Raw genomic sequence first — 24,383 nt, forward strand, 5'->3', positions numbered from 1 at the left:
CTTGACTATGAATATTGAATTCTGCGAAGAAAATTCCGGCACTTCAAAAAAAAGCGCTATTTCCGAAAAAATAAGGGGGGGAGGGGGGGCGCCGGGCCCCGCGGAACTTCAAAGTGGATCCGCCACTGGTCTTGCCATATTTTACAGCAAAATGGTGCTACAATTTACTTCTCACGAAAATACCCAAAGTCCCACAAGTCTTCAAGTGCCAAAGCGTACCTTGTCAAAAAAATCGTAGACGAAGATTGCATTTTTAACTGATAACAGAAAAAACACGATTACTAAACTCAGGAAAATCATTAAACCATAATGCATTGGGAACAGTAGCAAATCACTGACAGCTAAATGCCGAAAATTAATGATATGATTAACGACTACCTCAGTCTTTTCAGTGCGGGGAAATACAGCTGTATTTTATTTAAGCTAAATCTTCTGGTATCGTCTGCTAAATAGTATTAAATTGTGATTTTCCACACTTCCTACGCAGGCTAGTAAAACTCGCTTGTTTCCAAATGTGCAAATGTTTGTTTTGTCTTAACCTGGTCTTTGTCAGCTGTGACATGAATATTTGACATAATTTTAGTTGTTAATTTTGCATTGCCTATTCCAGCGATTAAACATATTCGCCATCATGTTTGTATCCCCTCAAGTTGGATAAACATTTCAAGGAAGCCATTAACCCATAAGCACTAGATGATAATTTCTGACATATTTATGCTGCTATCAATCTGAGACAAAATGAAACCAAAAAAAGAAATTGTAAGAGTAAAAACAACGTTGTTTTACTGCTGGTTTCTTCCGAAGTAATTTCCAAAATTAAACTATTGCTACTTCGCCTGTAATTGGTTTAAAACAGCATTTGTGAAATATTCTAGCATTCATAGTGTATGACAAATTTTTCTGTAACCCCAACTGTAGAAAAAATATTAATAATAATCATAGATTTTTTTTTAACTTTGGGCAAAAAATTTGAAATACATGTACGCTGATTTATAGTAGATAAAGTATGCCAAAAACGAGGGCGAGTGCTTCATCAAGGGTTCTAAGCACCGAGAAAGAGATGTAAGCACTCGGCCTGGCCGAGTGCTTACATTTATTTCGAAATGTTTGGACTCCTGTTGAAGCACGAAGCCCGAGTTTTTGACATGTCTTCTCAAATGAAACAATACGAAATTATGCAGTGACATACTTTCTCAAATCAAACAATGATAAATAATTGTTGGTGTTATTGTGAAAATATCACTGACCTTGTTACCCATCCGTAACACAGCAGAACCATTTTATAGTTCTTCTTTTGATAATTGCTCTGTTGATATCAAGGTTAATTATCTTAAATAAGGATCGCATATTTAAGAATTGTTGTTAATTAGAGGTATTGCATTCAGTTGTTTACACGTCGAGTTGTGTTAATCAAGAAAATCTCATTGTTCGATCTCAGATGAAGACATGTCTCATCTCAGATGAAATCCTGGTGGTGTTTTATCTTGTGTTTACTGGGTATCAAGATTCATCCACCTGACCCAAATGGACGTCCTTTGAGATTATAGTTCCAAGATGGTAAAGCACCTAGGAATCATTGAGATTCTTTTAATTAACATAATTCGCAAAACCCTACTTTTGCCAGACCGGTAGCCGTTATTAATGTTTTTACCTTTCCCTTTAACGTGGTTAATGGAGGAAAATGGTTTTAAAGGCCGACAAGCTTCAAAGATTTATGTTGGAGTGTCTATGACCGAGCACAATCTTTTGTTTTTGTGCTTAAAAACTATGCATAAATTACATAACAGAGACGTTTCAAACTGAAACTGAACTTTGGTAAAGCTTTATAACCATTGTATTCTATTCACTATGCCCTTACCAAGACTAAATGGCTACTGCGCACACTTGGTTGCCCGACAGTGCTAAGTCGCACTTCCAAGGCTTTTTCTTAAAGACCATTTCTCCCCCACACCCCCCCCCCCCTCCCCTTTTATTGCCCGTGATAATGTTTATGATCCACCGGTTGACGAGGCTCACGAAAAGGCACAAAATGACGGCATGAATTCTTCCAAAAAAGGACCGACTTCGATCTTTTCAAAATGAGGCTTGGCGCGAACCTTTTTGTTATGGAAAGTCATGTAACTCGCATTCTCTTTTTGTAAACCAAATTATTTATGTAATAAAGGTTTTGCTCCTGGTCGCATTTCAATATAGAAGCAAAACGTAACTTAGTCACAACCCTTCTATCGTGCAAGAACAAGAGAGTCACGGACGTTATAAACTCCAGCATTATCAATGAAAACGTACGTAGGAAAAAATAAAATTACATGCATTTTGCATTTCTCTGTTCGTTAGTGATAAGTCAAATTGAAAACTATTTACAGGCCTCTTAATTTCCATTTTAATTAGATTAGAAAATGAAATCGCCGAACTTCCCACTCGCCTAGCATTGTTATTTAAATTATGTTGACACAGCATTTGATTAATATAATCATCATAAAAGGCAATTTATTCCTTTTTTAAGAGAACAAAAACCGGTCACCTGCTTTTTTGCAGCAGTATTCACAAAAATCCCTGAAAGTTACGGCCTTCCAACGGAAACATTCTAAGGGCCTGATTACATGAGCCGGGCTGGCTCGGTTTGCCGAGATCTCGGCACGTCTGTTAAACGCAACAAAAATCAACTCCGCGATTACATGACAACCGGGCCAGCCCGGTTAGCCGAGATCTCGGTATCGCCATGCCGGGATCTCGGCTAGCCGGGCTGAAAATTTTCCATGTAATCGCGTTAACCGGGCCTGCCCGGCTAAGCGGGCCAGCATTAAATTTCTCTCCCAAGCACAATATCCGACGAAAAAATCAATGCTACTCCTTCTAAATAGGATGTAGAGGTAACGTAACCCATCCAGCTGCATAAGTGCAAAAAATTAACCACCAAATAATTTTTTTATTGCCGTAAAAAGGTGATTACGATCATTCGTGCTCTGATCATTCATGCTAAAACCGGGCTGAAAGTCATCTCGGCAAACCGGGCCAGCCCGGCTAACCGGGCTCATGTAATACCGGGCTGAAAGTCATCTCGGCAAACCGAGCCAGCCCGGCTCATGTAATCAGGCCCTTAAAGATGGGTTTGAGATTAGATCAAATTACTACATCCGAGGTGCTCAATCCAATGTTTTACCTAAATGGCTGACATTTTGTGAAGACCGACTGTCGATTACTTCATTCAGGATCATAAAATTAATGTTCGCTGCTCAGCTTTTTAAAATATTGATAGGAAGTAGACACAATCAACGGAAATATATGACCGGGTAAAACACAAGCTTAAAATGCTGCAATGATAAAAGTCGATCACAGCGGCGGCGTTTTCAGACCAGAAGAATACTGACACTTTTGAGTTCGGAAAAATTTCCAGAAAAATCCGATGGAGAAGTGATACAACTTGCCAAAACAGTCCTTTAAAACTTAGGAATAGATCTGAAAAGTAGATTGTCACATTTAATTTTCAATAAAGTCATCGCAAATGCTTTCAAAAAAATCTCCTCTCAAACGGTCAAAACTTAATTTATCAGAACACATCATTAAAATGTGAAGGTAAGGAATAATTACTTTTCGTTATTGAAAACATGACGATTAACAATGTAGCAAATTTGAACCTGCATACTAGTTCGTATTTCGTATAGTGTGATCGTCCAGGTGAGAGTGGTTCTGAACTGAAAGAACTGTTGTTGGTAACTGCAGAGTCACACTGCTCTCCCGGGGGAGGGGGGGGGGGGGTACTCCCATATGTGGCCTATATAGGTATGTGCCGCCCGATAGGGTATGGTTTTTGAGGTTCTCGGTCCTTAAATAGGGTATCATTTTTGCTCCTTTTGGCAATGTGTTCCCGGTGAGATCCATAGATAGGGTACCTATATTCTATTAGCTAAAATAAACGCCCAGCAAAACGAAAAAAAAGGTGTCTTAAAACTGAATTTTCTGTTCAGGTATTAGTAAAGCGATTTTATAAAGATTTGTGTCTTGCCGTGCACGGTTAGCCGTTATTTGGGTCGTCACGGAAAGCTTCTCCTCCCCTTGAATAGGGTGTCATTTTTTGGTTTTGGGCCTTAAAAAGGTATCAATTTTCGCTTTCTTTATCCTTAAATAGGGTCAGGGTTTAAGAACCTTGGCGGCACACCCCTATCCGAAATTTATGGGAGTACCCTCCTCGGGACTGCTCTCCATACAAATGTAAATGTTCTCTTATTTAACCTTTTAAACGCTTTCCATTTGTGTGAGAAAAAAAAACCGGTGATAATATTTCGACAAATGGAAGAGTACAATATGTACACAAACATAATGGTACGGAAAGAGTGTATACCATTTGAAAACTTTCCAGTAGCAAGGACTGTTCCATTTAATTTCCACCGGAACATCATCGAGGAGCATGCGAAAAAAACAAAATCGGCTACAGTGATATTCCAAGCATTCCAGTTAAAATGCGAAGAGAGGAATGCCCTTAAAAGTACTCTATTTTTTCCGAAAAATTTTCAGTGGGAAGGAATGTTCGATTTTAGTTTTCACTAGAACAACTGGTTTTCCGTACAAATGGAAAGCGCTCTTCCTTGAACCAAATTCTCATGAGTTCGATTGTATGTATTTTGCACTTTTTATAAACAATAATGAAAAACAGCAGTCGACATCTATTTCCGAGTTTTGATTACAGCAGAACAGAATTAAACACAAGAATGGCTCGATATTGAATAAGTTGTTATGTAAATATCATTGAACGGTCAGCTTTCGAAAACAATACTCTCTTTTTTAATCAACATTACTCAAAAGAAATCACCTGCTTCTTCGAAAAAGCTAGATTGAGCAGGGTGTGTAATAATAGCATACAGTCTCAGCGACGACTTTAGAATAGAGAATTGTCTTTTAAAGGTACGTTTAAGATAACTTCAAATTATTTCGTTAATTTTTCAGTGCAGTTTAATTCTGTCTTTCATTATGAAAACTAAAGCTCAGTTGATTTCAAGATTTTTCTAAAATAACAACATTGCACTTCACGTTGTTCAACGAACATTTTATCTTGCGAAACCAGAACAACATAAAGCTCTTAGACGTTTCTACGTTTCTTACTAGAGACATTTTAAAATTTCAACTAACGCCAGCCTTTTATTTATTTGCATTTAACGAGTACAAAATTGAATAGAGTTAGAGTTACCCTTTACCTCTGCATGTTTTAAAACGAGTCTTCGTGCGAAACCATTCAAATGAAAACGAGTTTGATTTGCACCTGTAGGTGAAACTCATTTTTATATGAATGGCTTCGCACGTAGATTCGTTTTGAATTAGAGGCAAAGGGTAACTCAGGAATGGCTTATTGAAATGCCCCCTATTCACGACAAGATCTAACATTCAAAGGCTTTAGACTAAAATTTGTGAAATGATGAACTTTGCCATGCAAAGTTAGATTTTTTCTATCATCGGAATTGTCTCAAAAAGTCTAAACTACCAAATTATCTGCACCTTTCTGAGTCGTAACTTTCGTGATTTAAAATCTTTGAATTAAAAGAACAATCTAAAATTGACAAACGTTGTCAAAGATTATTTCTTGAATGACAAAAACATACAGTTAGTATCGGTCATCTCGGTATTTCTTGTTGCAATTGTTGTTGTTGTTGTTGTTGTTTTTAACGGAACTGGGCCGAGGTGAACTTCTTCATATGAAATTGTGATTGTCAATTAATGAAAATGTGCGATGCATTAATGAATTAATGTAAAGGTCCATGAACTGTTTCCAAATATCAATTTACTTTCTTCATAGTTGCAAAGTAACCTTCTAGCAATTTTTTTTCTTGTAATCATATTTAGGTACATTGGCTTTTCGAATACATCAGGCAGAAGCTAAATAACTACAATCACCGGCAACAGTCCTTTTAATGCCAGTTACTTGAATATCATGACTCGTCCTCCTTCATCAGAATGTATTCCATGGCTTGTTGTGATCATCACTGAATGTCTGGCCATAGTCATCCTTAATGTCATCACGATTATTGTATTTGTGAAGCAGCGCCAGCTACAACGCCAAAGTACATACTTGATTATCCATCTGGCGATAGTCGACCTCTTAGTTGGAGCAGTCTCGGGGCCTCTGAACCTTGCAGAGAAAATGGCGACTATCTGCAATCAGTGGGAGAATCCGTTTGATGGACCATCAATATATCTTATCAACAACGCAGTTATACTATTATTTCATTTTATCTCAATTGTGAATCTCGCTGTTATCTCTTTAGAGCGGTTACATGCAACAATTTGTCCGTTCAAACATCGTCTTCTCAAGAAATGGATTTATTATGTAATAATTGGTGTCATGTGGGTTTTGTCTATAATGGTCGAATCCGTCCCACTTATGTTATACGAGACAATGAAATGGAATGTAACCTCAGTCTCACTGTATTACTTGTATTATAACATTCGTTCTTCGTTATGTTTATTAATTCTGGTTGTGATTTGTACCTCTTATATTCTTATTTATATCAAGGTTCGATGCGGACCTCATATCCAGCATCACGGTGCAGCTAACAGAGAAAAGCAACTGACTGTGACCTTGCTTGTTGTCACGCTTGTCTCAGTACTGACTTGGCTGCCTGGGGTGATCTTGTATTTTCTTGTGTACACCAAAAACTTGAAAATTTCCGGGCAATCGACCCTCCACATCGCATTTTCTTTCGCTGTGTTAACTTTGGCTAACTCATTAGTTAATCCTATTATGTATGGCATACGAATGCCTGAATTTAGAACAACTGTGTCTCAACTCTTTCAAAGACCTTCAGGGCAAAGAGTAGCTCCTCCTGATATCCAGTTAAACGTAAGAAATATGTAGGGTGTTACTTGAAAAGTATGCCTTGTAAATATTATATCAGTTTTTCAATTTCCAGTTTTTAGCCTACGCGAAATTTTTCTCAAAAGTTTGTTTTCATGTGGGTATTATTTCATTTGTACTGGTGTTTTGATTGCCTATGATAAAATGTCCAATCTTGGACTAACACTGATGATGGTTCAGCTAACAAGCTGAGAAAAACAACCAACATAAATAATAGTGCTTTACAGAAGTAACGTTAAAAATTATTAAAACACTACTAAAAAATAAATATAAAATAGTAAAAAAATATTTTTTTTAAACCTTTTTCATATGCTTAGTTTTTTCATATGTTAACGAGTTCAGTCGAATTTCAACACAAGGTTTGCCATGAATGTATTGAGCACACGTAGCTAATTCATTAGCTAATCCTATTTTACATAACAAGCCGATGGCGGGAAGAGTACTCTCTTTACTCGTCCGTTAGACTACAAACCTTGGAAAAACACGATATTCCATTGAACCCGAGAACTCTGTAAGTTTTTTTTAATCTGTAGGTTTTTTGTATCTTTTTAATTGTCAAACTGATTATTAGTTAAGCTTCACGTCCTATCCTATGAGTGCTTGCTTTTCAGCAATTTTAATGTTGTAATTAGTTTTTCTCATTTCCTTTTATTCATTTGTGTTTTATTGATTATTTAATCTTGAAAACACTATGCATGTATGTAGAAACCATATATATAATCTGCAACAGTTTATTTGCGATTTCGTCTAACAATGCAAAGACATTTATTTCTCTTCGTACTACTGTGTATAAAATGTATTATCTGGCGGCCTTAAGTTAAAAATTATATTAATTAAATTACATATCCGAAACTGAGTATGCTTTTATAAAATGATACATTAGACTCTTCAAAAGTATCGTCCAGTTCCCCTGCGTTTATTTACTCGCCCTCTGCCCTAAATTGGCTGTCACATTTAATACGACCACCCCTATAATAAGACCACAACTTTGTGGCCCAACGGGGTTCCACTGTACATGTATAAACAACAAGAAGCTATTTCAAAAAAAAATAATGTTGAGGAGAATGGCGGGAAAGTTTGAGAAGAGGTTTGTTTGTGACATTTTGGAGAAGGTCTGGCAGGGTTAAGGGCCCATTACAGTATTTCGTTGCCAAGCTAAGCGGTTGCCACGCAAGTGCAATTTTATTTCCGGTTTTCTCGCATTTAGTTAGCGGCTATTACGCGAGTTTAGTTCCCTTTCGGTTTATTCTGAATCATATTCCTATCACGGAAATTTGTTTTGCAGTAAAAACAAACTGGGTAAATGGAAATAAAGAAACGTTTTTCATACTAAATGATTGCAAGACATATACGAAGCCCGAAGCAAGTATTCGAAACCGCTGAACTATTTTTAACAGCAGTGCCGATGCATTAGAAAACATGCGAATGTGTTTTTCATCGGTTAACCATTCAGCTCACTGAAGAAATCTGTGAAAGCCACGGGCAAAAATTAAAGCATTGTCACTTGAACAAAACCAGGCTCATAGAAAAAACAGCGATTCATTTCGTCCGCGGAACGAAGATAAGGTAATTTTTACGCAGTTGCCGAATAAATATTTACAGTGCGACTACTCGAACCGGGGCACCCTGAACAAAATTAACCAATCACAGTGTTAATTAAAAACAAAGGATAAGAACATTTTTTGCAATGGACCAATAACGTTCTAGAACGTAAACAAAAGATCACCTACAAAATTTGAACTGTCAACAACGTTACAAACAGATGCGGACCTCTCATGAAACTCGCTCATTTGCATACGTTGGGAAAACCAAGAGAAACTGTAAATTGCGAGGGGCCGAACACAAGCCCGGAACAAACGGAAATATCAACTCCGCGATTAAACATCATGCAGAAATCGGCCACGACATACATCCAAGTTACGCCGAAATTCTTGAAACAGGTGTAAGCAGCAAGAACAAAAGACTGTTTATGGAATTTTTCACCATTATTTCCTCGACAAAAACACTATAAACGAAAGAGCGCCCTTCCCAAGGGTTTACGCATCGCTAGTTGCTCCCCAGGGGGAGCAACTTATTGGAATTCTGCGAACCTTGCAAAAATCCATCATTCTCTGAAGAAGACCGCAGAAGGCGATCGAAAATTTAGAGTATCCTTTTAGATTTTTAGATCTGTTTTAAACATTTTTATATTTTAAGCGATGACCACAGATCGCTCCAGCAGTTTTATTTACAACAAATAAATGCTGGTGATAAAGCTGCGATGGCGTAGGGTCCCATCCAGTGTGGAGTAGAAATCCTCCTAGCCGCTTAAAGCTTCTGAGACCAGAATAACCTCCTGTCTAATTACCACTCAGGTTCGACACAGACATTTACAGATATTACAAAAAACAGGTTATGGGGTCGTGTTACTAAGACTATCTAAGACGCTCTAATACTGTTAATTAAAACCATATCAATACACGACAGTAAACTAAGCTATCTAATAATGTTTGTAGCCATTATCAATGTTTCCGTCTCCCTTTAACGTGGTTAATAAAAAAAATAGTAATGAGGCCCGTCATACTTCAAAGGAGATAACAAGATGCAAAGATTTATGTTGGAGTGTCTACCACCCCGCACAATCTTTTGTTTTGTGCTTAAACACTATGCATAAATTATGTAACAGAGACGTTTCAATTAGCCATGTTCAAAACGAGCAGGGGACTGGGTACGAATATTCAATATCGATTGCACTAAAAAACTGGGCCCGTCATCTGAAAGAACATCCAAAAATTAGTAGCTCAACCAAATTTGAGAGTTATTGGTTTAAACGCATAGGTATGGTTCACTTTTAGAAATTGCTAAAATAAGAGAGCTTAGTATGGATTGGAGGGACAGCTGTCCATCCAGCCATACTAAGCTCTCTTATTTTAACGATTTTTAAAAGAGTACCATGCCTTTGCGTTTAAACCAATAACTCTCAAATTTGGTTGAGTTACTAATTTTTGGATGCTCTTTCAGATGACGGGCCCAGTTTGTCAGTGCAATCGATATTGAATATTCGTACCCAGTCCCCTGCTCGTTTTGAACATGGCTAATTGACTAGTTGCTCAGACAGTTTCTTGCACGGTCAAGGCTAAAAAATGTGAACTACCAAAGGACTTTGTCAAGCTTTATAACCATTCTAGGGGTATCGAATGTTCTTTGCGAGCATTTGCGAGCACGCGAGCAGAGCGTTTTTCTCTGCGAGCGCGAGCATTAACAAAAGTTAGCCTTGCGAGCAACGAGCACCTTTCAAAAAGCAGCCTCCGTAAAAACTGAGCATGCGAGCACTTGCAAAAATATGTGAGCACGAGCAGACGAGCACCCATTTAAATTTTGCGAGCATTCGGAGCAGAAGCGTAATTTTGCGAGCACTGCAAAATTTTGATGGACCATTCTCACTCTACTCAATCTACTATGTCCTTAGAAACTATACTGCGCATACTTGGTTGTCCGACACCGCTTTGTCCCACTTTCAAGTCCTTTCATAAAGGCAGTTTCTACGACCTTGCACAATCTTTTGTTTTTCGCTTGAACACTATACATAAATTACGAAACAGATACGTTTCAATTGGTTAGTTGCTCACACAAAATAAAAAATAAATAAATAAACAACTATTGTGTTTCGAGCACGGTCAAGGCTAAAAGTTGTGAACTAACAAAGAACATTGTCAAGCTTTATACCCATTCTACTCAATTCTCTATGCTTAGAAACTATGCGATGGGTACTGCGCACACTCAGTTGCCCGACACCCCGATTCCCTCCCCCCCCCGCCTCCTCCGCTCCCAGTAATGATAATAATGATTCACTGGTTGTCGAGGTTTACGAAAATGCACTTAATAACAATGTCAATGCTTTTAACAAAAGCAAACTTTTTTGTTATGGAAATGCGTTTCACTCGCATGCCTCCTTTGTTATGTATATCAACTCATTATATAATGGAGGTTTTGCTCCAGGTCTCATTTGAACATAGGGGCAAAACGTTACTCAGACAGAATCTTCTCTCGTTCCAGAACTAGAGAGTCACGAACGTCACAAACTCCAGCATTACCAATGAAAAATTACTTAGTAAAAATAAAATTACACGCATTTTGTATTTCTTCTCGTTAGTGATAAGTCATATTGAAAAATATTCACAGGCCTTTAAATTTCCGTTTTAATGATATTACAAAATGAAATGGACGATTTATGCACTCGACTAGCATTGTTATTTAAATAATGTTGACACAGCATTTGATTTAAAACACCGTCATAAAAGACAATTTATTCTTTTTTTAAGAGACCAAAAACCGATCACCTGCCTTTTTGAAGTATTAACAGAAATCCCTGAAAGTTACGGCCTCCAATCCGTAACATTTCTTAAAGGTGAGTTTGCCATCAAATCAAATAATTACATCAGTTGCTTAATCCAGTTATTTCAACTATATGGCTGACATTTTGTGATAAGCAAGCCTCGATTACTTCATTGATGACTGATAAAATAAATGTTCGCTGCACAGCATTCTGAAATATTGACACGATAAAAACAACGTATAGCCGGGGATAAGGCAGTTTAAAAAACTGCAATTACTAAAGTCGATTGCTGCATCGTTTTCACAGCAGAAGAGTATCAAGACTTTAAATTTTGAGCTCGATGGGAAAACTACAGACATATCCCTTTAAGAAATAGTACAACTTGCCACAAAAGCCGTATAGGTACTTAGAATAGATCTGAAAATAGATTTTCGCGTTTTCCATTCAATATCGTCACAGCGAAGGCTGTCAAAAAGGGTCCCCTCTCAACCGGTACAACATAGACATTTTTTTTGGCAGAACACAGAGTTAAAAGGTGAAGGGAAGTTATGATTGCTTCTCGTAATTTTATTTATTTTAGATAAAAATCAAATTTATACTGTATTTCTAATTTGTTTTATTTAAAGAGCACAGATTCGTAGGTTTAATAGGTTTATCTCAGTACCATCTCATTCCCCCGTGTTCATTTTGGGATCCCGTGCCTGGTTTATCAGCTAATCATGAAAAAAAAAAAACCTACTGTGATGAAATCACAACTGGTACAAAAACCATGGTCCCTCAACACGTGTTTGTCAAGTGTGATTGCAGTAGCTTTTGTTCAGTTTATTAAGATCATAGCTCAAACGTTTCCAATCGTATTGGTCATCTTAGTATTAATTGTTGCAGCTGTTGTTTTAAAAAACAAAACAAAAAATTATTAAAAAACAAAAAAACCTGGGCTGATGTGAACTTCTTTATGTGAATTCGAAATTTTGATTGTAAATTGAATGAATGTGAAGGCCCATGAACCGTTTCTAGGCTTTTTGCAATGCTGTGCGCAGCTAGATAGTCCGGCTCTTTTTATCAGTCTAATGCTTATTTATATAATAAATTTTTCGTTCTGTTTATATATATTTGTTATTTATTTTTACTTCATATTAGCATTTGTTTGCTAGGGGCCTAGCCACTCTCCGTTAACGGCGAGGGTTAAAGGGACATGGTCAGCATTCTTACCGCGCTGACCTGGACACTAGTTTTCGCGTTTTGAAAAAAAGTCCATGGTGGACGTTTTCAAAAAACCCCTTCGAAAATCTGCTGCAATCTTCTCAGTAGTTCAATAAATAAGGAAAATTAGAGGTGGAAATACACCGAGAAGGTTTAGGCAGATTTCTGAAGGTTCTCTACGCGTATTTTTGATTTCGGGTTGAGGTGCACTTTTATCAAAACATGAACGCTGACCATGTCCCTTTAATATATTCTATTGAATTAAATTACTGAATTCCAGATATCAATTTACTTTCTTCTTAGTTCCAAAGTAACCTTGAAGCATAGTTTTTTAATCATATTTAGGAACATTGGATTTTCCAATATCTGAGGCAGACGCTCAATGGCCACAATCAACAGTAACAGTGCCTTTAGTGCCAGCTATAGCTACTTGAAGATGATCATGATGGACCGCCTTTCTTCATCAGAATGCATTCCATGGCTTGTTGTGATTATCACTGAATGTCTGGCCATAGTCATCCTTAATATCATCACGATTATTGTATTTGTGAAGCAGCGCCAGCTACAGCGCCAAAGTACATACTTAATCATCCATCTGGCAATAGTCGACCTCTTAGTCGGGGCAGTCTCAGGGCCGCTGAACCTTACAGAGAGAATGGCAACTTTCTGCGATCTTTGGGAGTACCCGTATGATAGACAATTAAGTTTCATATATCTAAACAACAACCCAATTGTATTGTTATTTTACTTGATGTCCATTGTGAATCTCGCTTTTATCTCTTTGGAGCGTTTACATGCAACATTTTGTCCATTCCAGCATCGTCTTCTCAAAAAATGGGTTTATTATGTAATAATTGGTGTCATGTGGGTTTTGTCTATATCGGTTGAATCCGTCCCACTTATGTTATACGAGACAATGAAATGGAGTGTAACATCAGTGTCACTGTATTATATCGTTCGTTCTTCGTTATGTTTATTAGTTCTAGTTGTGATTTGCGCTTCTTACATTCTTATTTATATCAAGGTTCGATGCGGACCTTATATCCAACATCACGGTGCAGCTAACAGAGAAAAGCAACTGACTGTGACCTTGCTTTTTGTCACGCTTGTTTCATTACTGACTTGGCTGCCTGGGGTGATCTTGTATTTTCTTGTGTACACCAAAAACTTGAAAATTTCTGGGCAATCGACCCTCCACATCGCATTTTCTTTCGGTGTGTTGACTTTGGCTAACTCATTAGTTAATCCTATTATGTATGCCATACGAATGCCTGAATTTAGAACAACTGTGTCTCAACTCTTTCAAAGACCTTCAGGGCAAAGAGTAGCTCATCCTGATATTCAGTTGAACATCAGAAATATGTAAGATTTGGCTTCGATTTCAACCCATTACAGAAATTTTCGATTTAGGAAACAAGAAATCTGTGGTCTAGCTAGCCGTAGGAAAACAACTGAATGTAAGGGCACAGGCGTCCCAAACTCACGATTCGAGAAATCGATGATTTATGTAAGCGTATGAATGATTTATGTAAGTGGGGTGTGACTACTTGAAGTGCGCGATGTTGTGTTACAATTTAGACCGTTGGAGGTTTGAGCGCTCTATAAGACTTTGTATGGAGTTTAAAATAACGTGGAATAAAAGCGCTCAACGAAATAAAATTATACCTTCTCCTCAATAAAATAAAGAAAATGCACTTACCTTTCTTGATTTCTGTTGTCCTTTTGGGCTATTTCATCGTTGTTGTTGTTGTTGTTTTTTTTTTTTTTTTGGGGGGGGGGGGGGGGGTTCAGGTTCCAGTTGTACCCTTCATAAGACGAAGTCAAGGCTGAACAGAGGCATTTCGAACGAGCCGTGCCGCGAGGCCGTTTTCTCGCCAAAATTCGAATCCACGGCTTGATTTTTCCCTCCGACGTAAAGAAGAAAAGTTCATTTTTATCTTCGTCCGGTCAGTCGCAGGTGTCACGCTGGAGCGGTCGCAAAGTTTGATCTCAAACTGTGCCGTAAACGAAAAGACGGAAACAAGGTGTTACGCCGTTAAATGTAATAATCGCCACAAAATGTAATACTAACGCAAAATGTAGTAACAATCGCAGCATAATGTAATACTGACGCAAAATGTAATAAAATTGACACAAAATGTAATAAATTGTTAACGCAAAATGTAATAAATTTTCTAACTCAAAATGTAATAAATTTTCTAACGCGTTATGCAAAAACGCAAAATGTGATAACTTAATTTGATTGAGAGAACAGAAATACTTTTGAAATTTGATTGAGAGAACAGAAATACTTTTGATACCAGTGTAAGAGTTCAAGGACTTCACTAAGATATTCTTAACAATTATTTCTATATTTAAATACAGTTATAAACATAGTATGTACATATCGGCCAGGTGTTCTTGTGTATTTAATGATCACGTAAAAGCTGGTCTACCAGTTCTATTGATTGCGTGAACTTATATCCTCATCCCAATATGGAGCGGCCGCTGGCCAAGAGTATTGTACTAGTAGTTACCCATGATCACTTGCGAGCTACGATTGAAGCACGAGGTCGAAATATGTCTGTCAAAATGTTGAAGTTATGTTATGGTCTTACCACAATGTCTATATTACAGGCAACATGTTGGCCTTATGAACCACTTTACATGAGTTTACTTTTTATGGCGAAAAATTTGCTATATGTAAGATCAATACAACTGTTACAGCTTTTAGATCATAGGGATGTATTTCGTTTATCGCATGTTCGGCTTCTTGTGTACATGTCACTTCTTGCGGTTTACGTCATTGAAGGAAGATGACCTGTGGATGTAGGGTTGGGGTGTACGAAAAATGTAATTAAGATCTCTGTAAAATATATATTTGAAAATAACAATTTCACGCAAAGAAAAACAGAACAATTTGAAGCACTTGCAAGTTTTTATTCTTATTATTTACAGCAAATAGCATATAATATCAGGTGATAACATAGATTCTCGTGTATAAATGACCGGTTTCCGTTCTTGATATAATAATAGCCTTGGTAATAAAAAAAAATTGTATTTTACATAACATCTTATTTTTTTTTCAACTTAACTCGATAGTACAGTTTACACAAGTTATTGACTGCTTTGAAAAAACAAAATGAAAAATAATGTTTTTTAGCTGTTATAATGACTACAATTAATCACAAACCTTTTTAGCACTATTGAAGAATTAATTTATGAAACTAAAATAAGTCAAATCAAATCAAATAATTTTTGCATTTCTACTTTTACAAATATTACTATGGGGATGTGAATAGAAATGATTTCACATTCTCCTTAAACATTAAACAGTATCCTTTAATTAAATATTCAATTTTTAATCTGTGATGTTCACTAACAGAGAAAAAGTGAGTCTAGAACTGATCATGTATAGCATTTGTTTTAATGGTTAATATTGCGATAGATTGGCTGTGCATTTTTCTACTTTCGTAAGACAAGGGGACAGGATATGAATTAAAACATTGGTGTGTCATTTGAGCAGTATATTTTTCTGAGCCGGAGCGGGGGCGGGAAAAAAGGGTTCGGAAGCAGGTTTTTCAAATTTGAGCGGGTTCAGGTTAAAAGTGCTCAAATTAAAAGTAGGTCAAGTGTTCTATGTCGAAATGGAAGTCCTACTCAACAACCAAGAAATGTTGTCGCTTTACTTTCAGAGTTGGGGTGGGAGAGGGGGACTGGGGGCTTTCGAAACTTAACGGTAATAAAACAAACTTGCTCTTATCCCAGTCATGTAAAGAACTTTCTGTATCGATCAAACGTAACTTGCTCTAAAGATGGTATAACATTAATATGGAGCAAATTGTTACTTAACTGTACATTCTAAAGCCAAAGTTTTAGCCGCCTTCTCTGAAACTCCAAGTATAGGTGAACAATTTACCTGACTTTGTTAATTATTTTTACGTTCAGAGCGTAGCGTCTTCATTGTTATGTCTATATCTGTTTTGTTCAAACCTACGAAGATAATTGTTTTTTCGTCGACGTGCTTATTCATCATTTTATATTTCAGTTTATTTCAAGTTAACAAAGTCAGGGAGGAAAGAGGGAACACTTCTTGAGTTCTCATTATCAGTATTACATGTCATGGAGAGGAATACCTGCAGCTTGTCTTTGTTGCTGAGGTCGTCTGCGAAAGAGCGCGAGTACAGCTGATCTGTATTCTGACATGCGGATAGCGTATAATATAGGATTTACAAGCGAGTTTGCATAAAATGAAACATTTAGAGCATTATGTAACCGTGCAGACGTTACTTTGGACATTGAACCAATGATGCCAGTGAAATAATCGAGAAAATGGTATATTTCATCTGGTATGTACAACAGTAGAGATATGACAACCACCATCAACAATGTCATGGTCAGTTTTCTTTCTCTGCTGGCTGCACCATGGTGTTGAGGCTGTGCACCACAATGGACTTTAATAACAATGGACGCGTAAGAAATACAAATAATCAAAAGGCAAATTGAACAGAATGAAATCCATAAGTAGTAATTAAAATAATAAGAAGACAAAATACCATAAGCAATTGATACTAACCCAGCTGTAACCCAAACAACGGCAATTATAGATCCGTAAACCCATTTTTTAATTAGGCGATGTCTAAACGGCCGCAACGTCGCGTGAAGCCGCTCCAACGATATTGCTGTGATGTTTGTTAAAGAACTAACAGGGAACAAAAAGAGCAGAAGATAGTAATTTGGCCAGTGTTCAGATGGCTTCCATACATTACACTCTACTCCACGATAATAGAATAGACTTTCCACAGCGGTTCCTCCAGACAACATATCTATAACTGCTAAATTTATAACCAGGTACATGCTTCGCTTACGAAGACGACGATTCTTTATAAATACAATTATTGTAATCATGTTAAGTGTTACTATAGCAACAGACTCGGCCAAGCCCACAGCAAGCCAGGTAATACATTCAGGAAACGAAAACATCTTGAGTGCTCCCTTCTGTTGTATTTGCAGTTGGAAGTAATTACTGGTGTATCTGTTGAAAAAATGAGTTATTTCTGTTAATTTTTTACTGGTTGTATTAAGAAGCCAGGCAATTATTTCGAATACGAAGCTTACATCAAAGCACTTCATTATATTTAATTTGACGCGAATCATGTACTGATGTTTGAATAGAAGCGGTTTTTAACCTACCTTGTCAACAAGAGGCCCTCCCTGGTGAAATGTCTTGTCAAAAACCTCGGCGCACAGAATCTGTAAAATAACACACGTTAAACTGTATAACTGTATAAAATTGTATTCACTTTTCAAAAACATCGTAAATACTCTGAAAAAAAAAAAGCAATAATATTTTCCGCTCAAAAAATGACTTTGTTACTCTTAAGTGCCTAAATATTACATAACATTATAACAACGATTATTATTAATTATTACAACTTATTTTTCTTCGCATAAAAATCGTGTTTACACTGCGTGATACTGAAATGTTTCAACCGTCTTCGCACTTAATTATGGTGCTTTCTGAAATTACGATAATCATTACTTGGACAAACTTTAAATATAGACAGCGGCCAAACAATGGTCTTTCGAAAGGTGAGAATATACTTTTACCATGAAAAATTATCAGAAGAAAATACACGGAAAATTAATGGAAAAAGTCCTCAACCTACCTTGTAAACACAAAGTTGTCCCTGGTGAATTTTCTAGTTGAAAGATAAATTCTCGCTGTAAAGAGAGAGAAGATTTAAATAGTTGGAAGGAAAATATTTTTTAAGCAGGTATCTCAATAAATTAGTATTCTGAGAGAAATTCGTAACAAAAGGAAAATATTTACTACTGTTAACAACCAAAATATTTGCAACACATGAGGGTAAGGTTGGAAGAACAATATTTCTCGTTTGTCTAAATTGACGCCACAAACATCTATATACTGTTTGCTGCGCACAAAGCATACATCGCCTGCTTTGAGTGATGTATACTAACCGCACCCAGTGAAGGAAAAGTAATTCGCTCCTTGCTAGCTTCATTTTACATCAGGGCCCTTATTAGTTTCGGTTACTCTACTTCAAATTAAATGACATTTGTTGTTAATGGAAAAAAAAAAGCTGTTCTGAATTTTAAATTGTTCAAACTTGGCGTGTTGAATGGATACGATTTGAAAGTTTGTTTTCAATATTGACCGCTGCTCAATCACATTACGAATTTCGTAAAATTCGTGCTTGTTGTTCGATGTGTTATGAAGATTTAAGAACCCTATTTTGTCAAACTGAATACCGGCTTCAGACGAATGCGCCGTACGTAGACCGTCCATACAGTGCATTTAGTTCGATTTCCATTGCCAGGTAACGTTAACGGGTGTGAAGCATCGAGCGCGCACGCTGAGGGAACTTGCTAAACACATATAGCGTCGGTAGGCGTTACATTAACTTCCATTGCAGTTTGCTCTCTTAAGGTTACTGTCAACAAAATAGGGTGCCTTCTGGGAAAATATCTTTTTACACGCGCTACTTACATAGAAACTACTAAAAACTATATATCACTGTAAAGCTTATAAAATAAAGATTCCGAAAATATTAATCTTTCTTACCGTTTTTGTTCAACGGATCATTTTTTTAATCAACGATTAAAAGTTTAGATTTTTTTGTTTTGATGTACGACGTTCGTTTTGATGTACAACGGTTTCGAATCCCTTTTTTCAGGGCTTAGTCTTACAGATACGTTGGCAACACCAGGAATTATTTTACGCAACATATCCAGCTTAGCCGGCCACTGTATAACTGTATAAAATTGTATTCACTTTTCAAAAACATCGTAAATACTCTGAAACAAAAAAAAACAATAATATTTTCCGCTCAAAAAATGACTTTGGTACTCTTAAGTGCCTAAATATTACATAACATTATAACAACGATTATTATTAATTATTACAACTTATTTTTCTTCGCATAAAAATCGTGTTTACACTGCGTGGTACTGAAATGTTTCAACCGTCTTCGCACTTAATTATGGTGCTTTCTGAAATTACGATAATCATTACTTGGACAAACTTTAAATATAGACAGCGGCAAAACAACGGTCTTTCGAAAGGTGAGAATATACTTTTACCATGAAAAATTATCAGAAGGAAATACACGGAAAATTAATGGAAAAAGTCCTCAACCTACCTTGTAAACACAAAGTTGTCCCTGGTGAATTTTCTAGTTGAAAGATAAATTCACGCTGTAAAGAGAGAGAAGATTTAAATCGTTGGAAGGAAAATATTTTTTAAGCAGGTATCTCAATAAATTAGTATTCTGAGAGAAATTCGTAACAAAAAGAAAATATTTACTACTGTTAACAACCAAAATATTTGCAACACATGAGGGTAAGGTTGGAAGAACAATATTTCTCGTTTGTCTAAATTGACGCCACAAACATCTATATACTGTTTGCTGCGCACAAAGCATATATCGCCTGCTTTGAGTGATGTATACTAACCGCACCCAGTGAAGGAAAGTAGTAATGTACTACACTCTGAGGCAAAAAATTTTTTGCCTTAGAGATTTAGTACATAACTACTATCAGCACTGGATTCCAAAAACTGAAGCCAAATCTGAAACCAAAACTGAAGCCAAATCTGAAACCAAAACTGAAGCCAAATCTGAAAAACTAAATCTGAAAAACTAAATCTGAAGCCAAAGTGAAAAACCTAAACTGAAATCAAATCTCAGAATCAACCCTAGGTCAACCCAAGGTCAAAAAATGGAAACCAAACCTTGAAGCCAAATCTATAAACTAAACCTTGATTAAATGATAAAAATAATCTTTGATTATTTTTGACAATATTTAAAAAAACTTCTTATACTCTTTTTTAAAAATCTTGCATCTTAGTGCGTTTAATTATTCCTTTTATCAAGTTGGATTCTAGTGCGTTTAAAATGAACGTCTTATATTACATTTTCAATATAATATTTTTGTATTTTTATTAGATTTTTGAACATGTTTTTATGTAGAATCATATTTGATATTATACCGAGATCAGTACAAATGTTAACTAATATATTTGATTGTTCCTTTTCACTTAATTGTAAGAAAAGTGTATTGTCTTTAATGCAATGTTTTTCTATGATATTCATCATCTCAATGAATTTTTCTTTGATGTAATTTGATGCCATTATAATATTTATTATACATTATTTTTTATATCATTTATACAGTGCGTTTAATCTGATTTTTTGTTGTAAATGATGCTGTTATTAATATGCTTTTGTGTCAAAAGTTGTCTCCATTTCGAACTTCAACCATTTATATATATACTTTAGAAATTTTTATATATTTTTAACCGACAGTTATGGTAAATTAAAATTATGGTGATTAATATTTTATAGTTCAAGGTTAAACATCTGCATTATTGTCATGGTTTCATAATATTTGGTTCAATACAATAGATTCGAATGTTCTATTGTTTATATTAACTAACCAATCATATTACAATAAACTTTTATACAAACTTTTATATAAACGTTTGTCATAAAATAAACTTTTATTCTCAGAATTGATTCAAGATGCCTAAGTCAATAAGCACGAATTTTATATATGTTGTAGATCCTTCATTGGTATCCAACTATTAAAATCATCATTATATCCTTTCCACTTCACTAAAGCTTGTTTCTTCTTATAATCCCTCCGAATGACTTTATCAATTCTGAATACGTCCTGTTTTGCTTTTAACAGTTCAGGTTCATAAAAACTTCCTTGTATGTCTTCATTATTGAGATCTTTCAATTTGTAAGTAATAGGATTAGTGTATTGTATCTTATCGATGGTAAAAATTTCTTCTGTCCAGTTTGGCGTGTACCCTTTATCGAAAATATTTCTTTTATACTTCGATATTCGAACCTTATCACCTATTTTGAATTTCGGTTTCTGTTTTGATGTTTTCATATCACCGTATAAATTGAAATATACTAAGCCTTCATTTTTTTTCCTCGATGCTTCTACGGGTGTCATTTTAATGCTTGAGTGTTTGGTATTATTATACTGTTTTAACAGCTTGGGTAGCATATCGAGGTACGTCGTATTACCTTGAGCAGTGAATTGTTTCCACATTCGGGTTTTAATTGTCCTATTCCATCGTTCGCATACGCTACTTTTCTCTTCATTTTCGGTTGAGTATAGTGTTATACCATTCTTTTCCAAAAGCTCCTTCATATTTTTATTGTAATACTCTTTCCCTTTATCAGTCCAAAGATATTGAGGTTTACGCCCCTCTTTGAATATGGTTTTGAATGCTTGAGTTACAGTTTCACCTTTTTTGTCTTTTAGAGGCACTATCCAACCATATTTACTGAAAACATCCAGTACCATGAGAAGATATCTGTATCCCTTGTTCCATTTACTGAACTGTTGCATTTCGACCAAATCCGAACACCATATTTCATCAATATGGTTAACTATAACACGCCGTCGAGTAAAGTTACGCTTTATTGGTTTGTGTAACTCATCAGCTAATTCTTTTTGCCAACTTTCTTCACTCGACGGCCTTTTCCGTTTTTTGACTTCTTTTTTTTTATACCCATACCTACTTTTGATTTACCAGCTATTATATTTCGAGCCAAAGCATGCCCCCATTGCCTGTCTTTCCATGGTATTGCGTCTAAGGATTTAACCATTTTCCTGTCTGCTTCATTTTTACACTTTACTTGATCTTTTGAGGATTTATTTGCACATACGCTGTAATCTACATCATGTTGCATGCTGACGGCATCTGTTTTTCCTGTTGGTTTTTCATATATTTCCAGTATTTTACCTGTTTTTTGATCCCACTTTACCTGTTTCTCTAAAGGATTACCAGGACCTGTATAACGATGACCAGGCATTACAAAACCCTTTTTTGGTGCTACTTTTAAAATAGCTTTATGGATATCGATACCATTTCCCTTTCTGTAGTAATCAACATTGTCTTTCACTCCTTTGAAAGCTTGCCCAGCTAAAAGTCTAGCCATAGCACCAAAACTTGGTGCTGGGGTAACAAAATTTGAAGCCATGTATGCTATTTTATCAGTTGTAGATGGTCCTTTATAACGAGCAAGAGCTCCACCACTTTGACTTTTGACAAATTTAGTTTTAGTGATTCCACATTCAACACATTTACATTTAAGCATTAAACGTCCATTTTTAGCCATTACAAATTGTTCAGACTCTGGTATACACTCAGTCTGTTTCTTCTGTTTTACACAATATGATTTAACCATTATATATATATTGATTAGATATTAATCACAGTATTTATTCCTCCATTTTCCTGCTTTTTTATCCCAAACGGTTCCAGAGCATGACGGATCTTGATGCTCACTTGGAGATGTCCAGAATTTCTTTGAGAATAATCCGTTTTTCGTGTTGAAGGCACCTTTTGCGATATCTCCCGACCAATACTTTTTAAATAAATCCTTATCACCACCAGTAATACCCATTATGAAGCTTGCAACGTCTTGAGCTTGTTGAAATCCTGGAATCTTTTCGCCGACCTTTTTGTTAATCGTTTCACCAACTCCTCGCCCCTTTTTCTCACTCACAAAACGAGTTTTAGTAATACCACAAGAAACGCATTTCGATTTGAGCATTAAACGATTGTTTTTTGTTCTCACATATTTTTTAGAACCAGGAACTGAATTAGTTTGTATTTTTTCACGTACACAATACGATTTAGTCATTGTATATATATGAGTTATATATTTCTGAAATAATGTTGAATGAATTTTTCATTCTTCATTGTGTAATATATGTCAAACACTTTCAATAAATTATAATACGAATTCCCCTTATTCATTTCGTTGAGAAAGTATAGACAAAAGTATCCGCATGTGGTTGTATTTATGCTCTGGATCTGATTGTTTTGATGTAGCAATGTTAAATTCTTCTTTTTTGCGTGATCGACTATACCTTGAAATGGAGGCATGCCAAAACTATCAAAATAATTGATTACCTTATCTTTTACATAAGTAGCAACCCAATGGCTTCCCCTCATATATGAGGGTTGAAGATTGTATATAAATAATGCTTGTTTATGGTTATGTGGTACAGTCTCGTCTCTCATTAGTACGTTTTTTATTGGTATATTCAAATATGAACACCATTTTATTAGATCAAAATTACTCATGGGAATATTCTTATGGAATTTTGGCTTGTTTACTTTTTGGGTATTAAAATCTTTTTTTTTGGAACAATCAGACCTCCAGATTTGAGGAACCTATTATACTCATTCCATGATCCAATTATTGGAGGACTCCTATAAGATAATATCTCTTTCTTACTTGGTATTCTGATATTTCCCCCATCCTTCTTTGAAGTGTTATCAGTTGTTGATTTGTTAGTTGTTGACCTTCCTGATCTTGTTTTCGTTTTCGGAGCACTAATTCCAATCATTGGAAAACCAATTCGCGGTGCCCCATGACCGACCCTAATGACCTTTCGAATTTGTGTCTTTGAGATGTTTAAATCAGATCCAACACCTAACTTCTTAGCCTTATTCAATTTATTGATTTGTCGTTGAGTTAGCATTAAACTGTCATTGCCAGTCATATCTGAATTGCTTAAGCGAATAGTGATCTCACTTTTATTTCTATGAGCAGTCAAAAGCTTCCTTCGCTGTCCTTCTGACAGATTCACTTTATGAGAGTGATAAGTTGTCATTACTTGTATATATATTATATGTTATATAATTTCTTGTTTATAAAACGTATACAAAATAGAATGGTTTATACATAATATTCAATTGATTGATTTATACAATAACCAGCTCATTCCCCACCTTGTCAATGACGATTGTCTCATCATAAAGAACGATGGCATGGACGTTGAAAGGACTATCTCCCGCACTATTAGCGTTTAGTTTATATCTGAAGATCAACTGCTTTGGGTCTCTAGTTACTCGCTCTGCTTGATATGATAAATCAAAAAAGATAATAGGATAGAGAGAGTTGTAATTTGCCAAGTTGAGTTGTGTACCGCTGTTGTAATCATTCTTTCTCATACCATAAGACATCAAATCATTGAAGATCCTAA

General features: G+C 35.9%; 4 protein-coding genes and 1 long non-coding RNA gene across 7 annotated transcripts in view; 2 read left to right on the plus strand and 3 right to left on the minus strand.

The window, feature by feature from the left end:
• The window catches only part of LOC144647809 (histamine H2 receptor-like), a 410,332-nt gene that overhangs the window by 29,231 nt on the left and 356,718 nt on the right, over positions 1–24,383 (minus strand). The window lies entirely within an intron of this gene.
• Positions 1–24,383, plus strand: part of LOC144647795 (sphingosine 1-phosphate receptor 1-like) — a 72,330-nt gene that overhangs the window by 15,668 nt on the left and 32,279 nt on the right. The window lies entirely within an intron of this gene.
• On the plus strand, positions 11,150–14,027 carry LOC144648934 (histamine H2 receptor-like). Of its 2 annotated transcripts, none has more exons than XM_078508384.1 (2): positions 11,150–11,231; positions 12,708–14,027. In XM_078508384.1, the coding sequence occupies exon 2, from the start codon at positions 12,745–12,747 to the stop codon at positions 13,726–13,728; it is 984 nt and encodes a 327-aa protein (XP_078364510.1). In that variant the 5' UTR covers positions 11,150–11,231; positions 12,708–12,744; the 3' UTR covers positions 13,729–14,027. The 2 variants fall into 2 exon arrangements, with proteins under 2 accessions (XP_078364510.1, XP_078364511.1); XM_078508385.1 differs by having other exon boundaries at positions 11,155–11,231; positions 12,690–14,027.
• Positions 16,221–17,347, minus strand: LOC144648936 (substance-K receptor-like). Its single transcript, XM_078508386.1, has one exon. It carries the CDS (start codon positions 17,322–17,324, stop codon positions 16,455–16,457), a length of 870 nt encoding a protein of 289 aa, XP_078364512.1. The 5' UTR covers positions 17,325–17,347; the 3' UTR covers positions 16,221–16,454.
• LOC144648044 (uncharacterized) overlaps positions 17,538–24,383 on the minus strand; it is a 29,426-nt gene continuing 22,580 nt past the window's right edge. Inside the window, exons 5-6 of the long non-coding RNA XR_013569660.1 lie at positions 19,505–19,559; positions 17,538–17,594 (exon numbers count right to left, since the gene is read on the minus strand). This is a non-coding gene — a long non-coding RNA (uncharacterized LOC144648044). The remainder of the gene's footprint in view (positions 17,595–19,504; positions 19,560–24,383) is intronic.

This window comes from Oculina patagonica, chromosome 4 (assembly GCF_052425735.1).
Source record: "Oculina patagonica isolate OP01 chromosome 4, crgOcupat, whole genome shotgun sequence".
NCBI lineage: Eukaryota > Metazoa > Cnidaria > Anthozoa > Scleractinia > Oculinidae > Oculina > Oculina patagonica.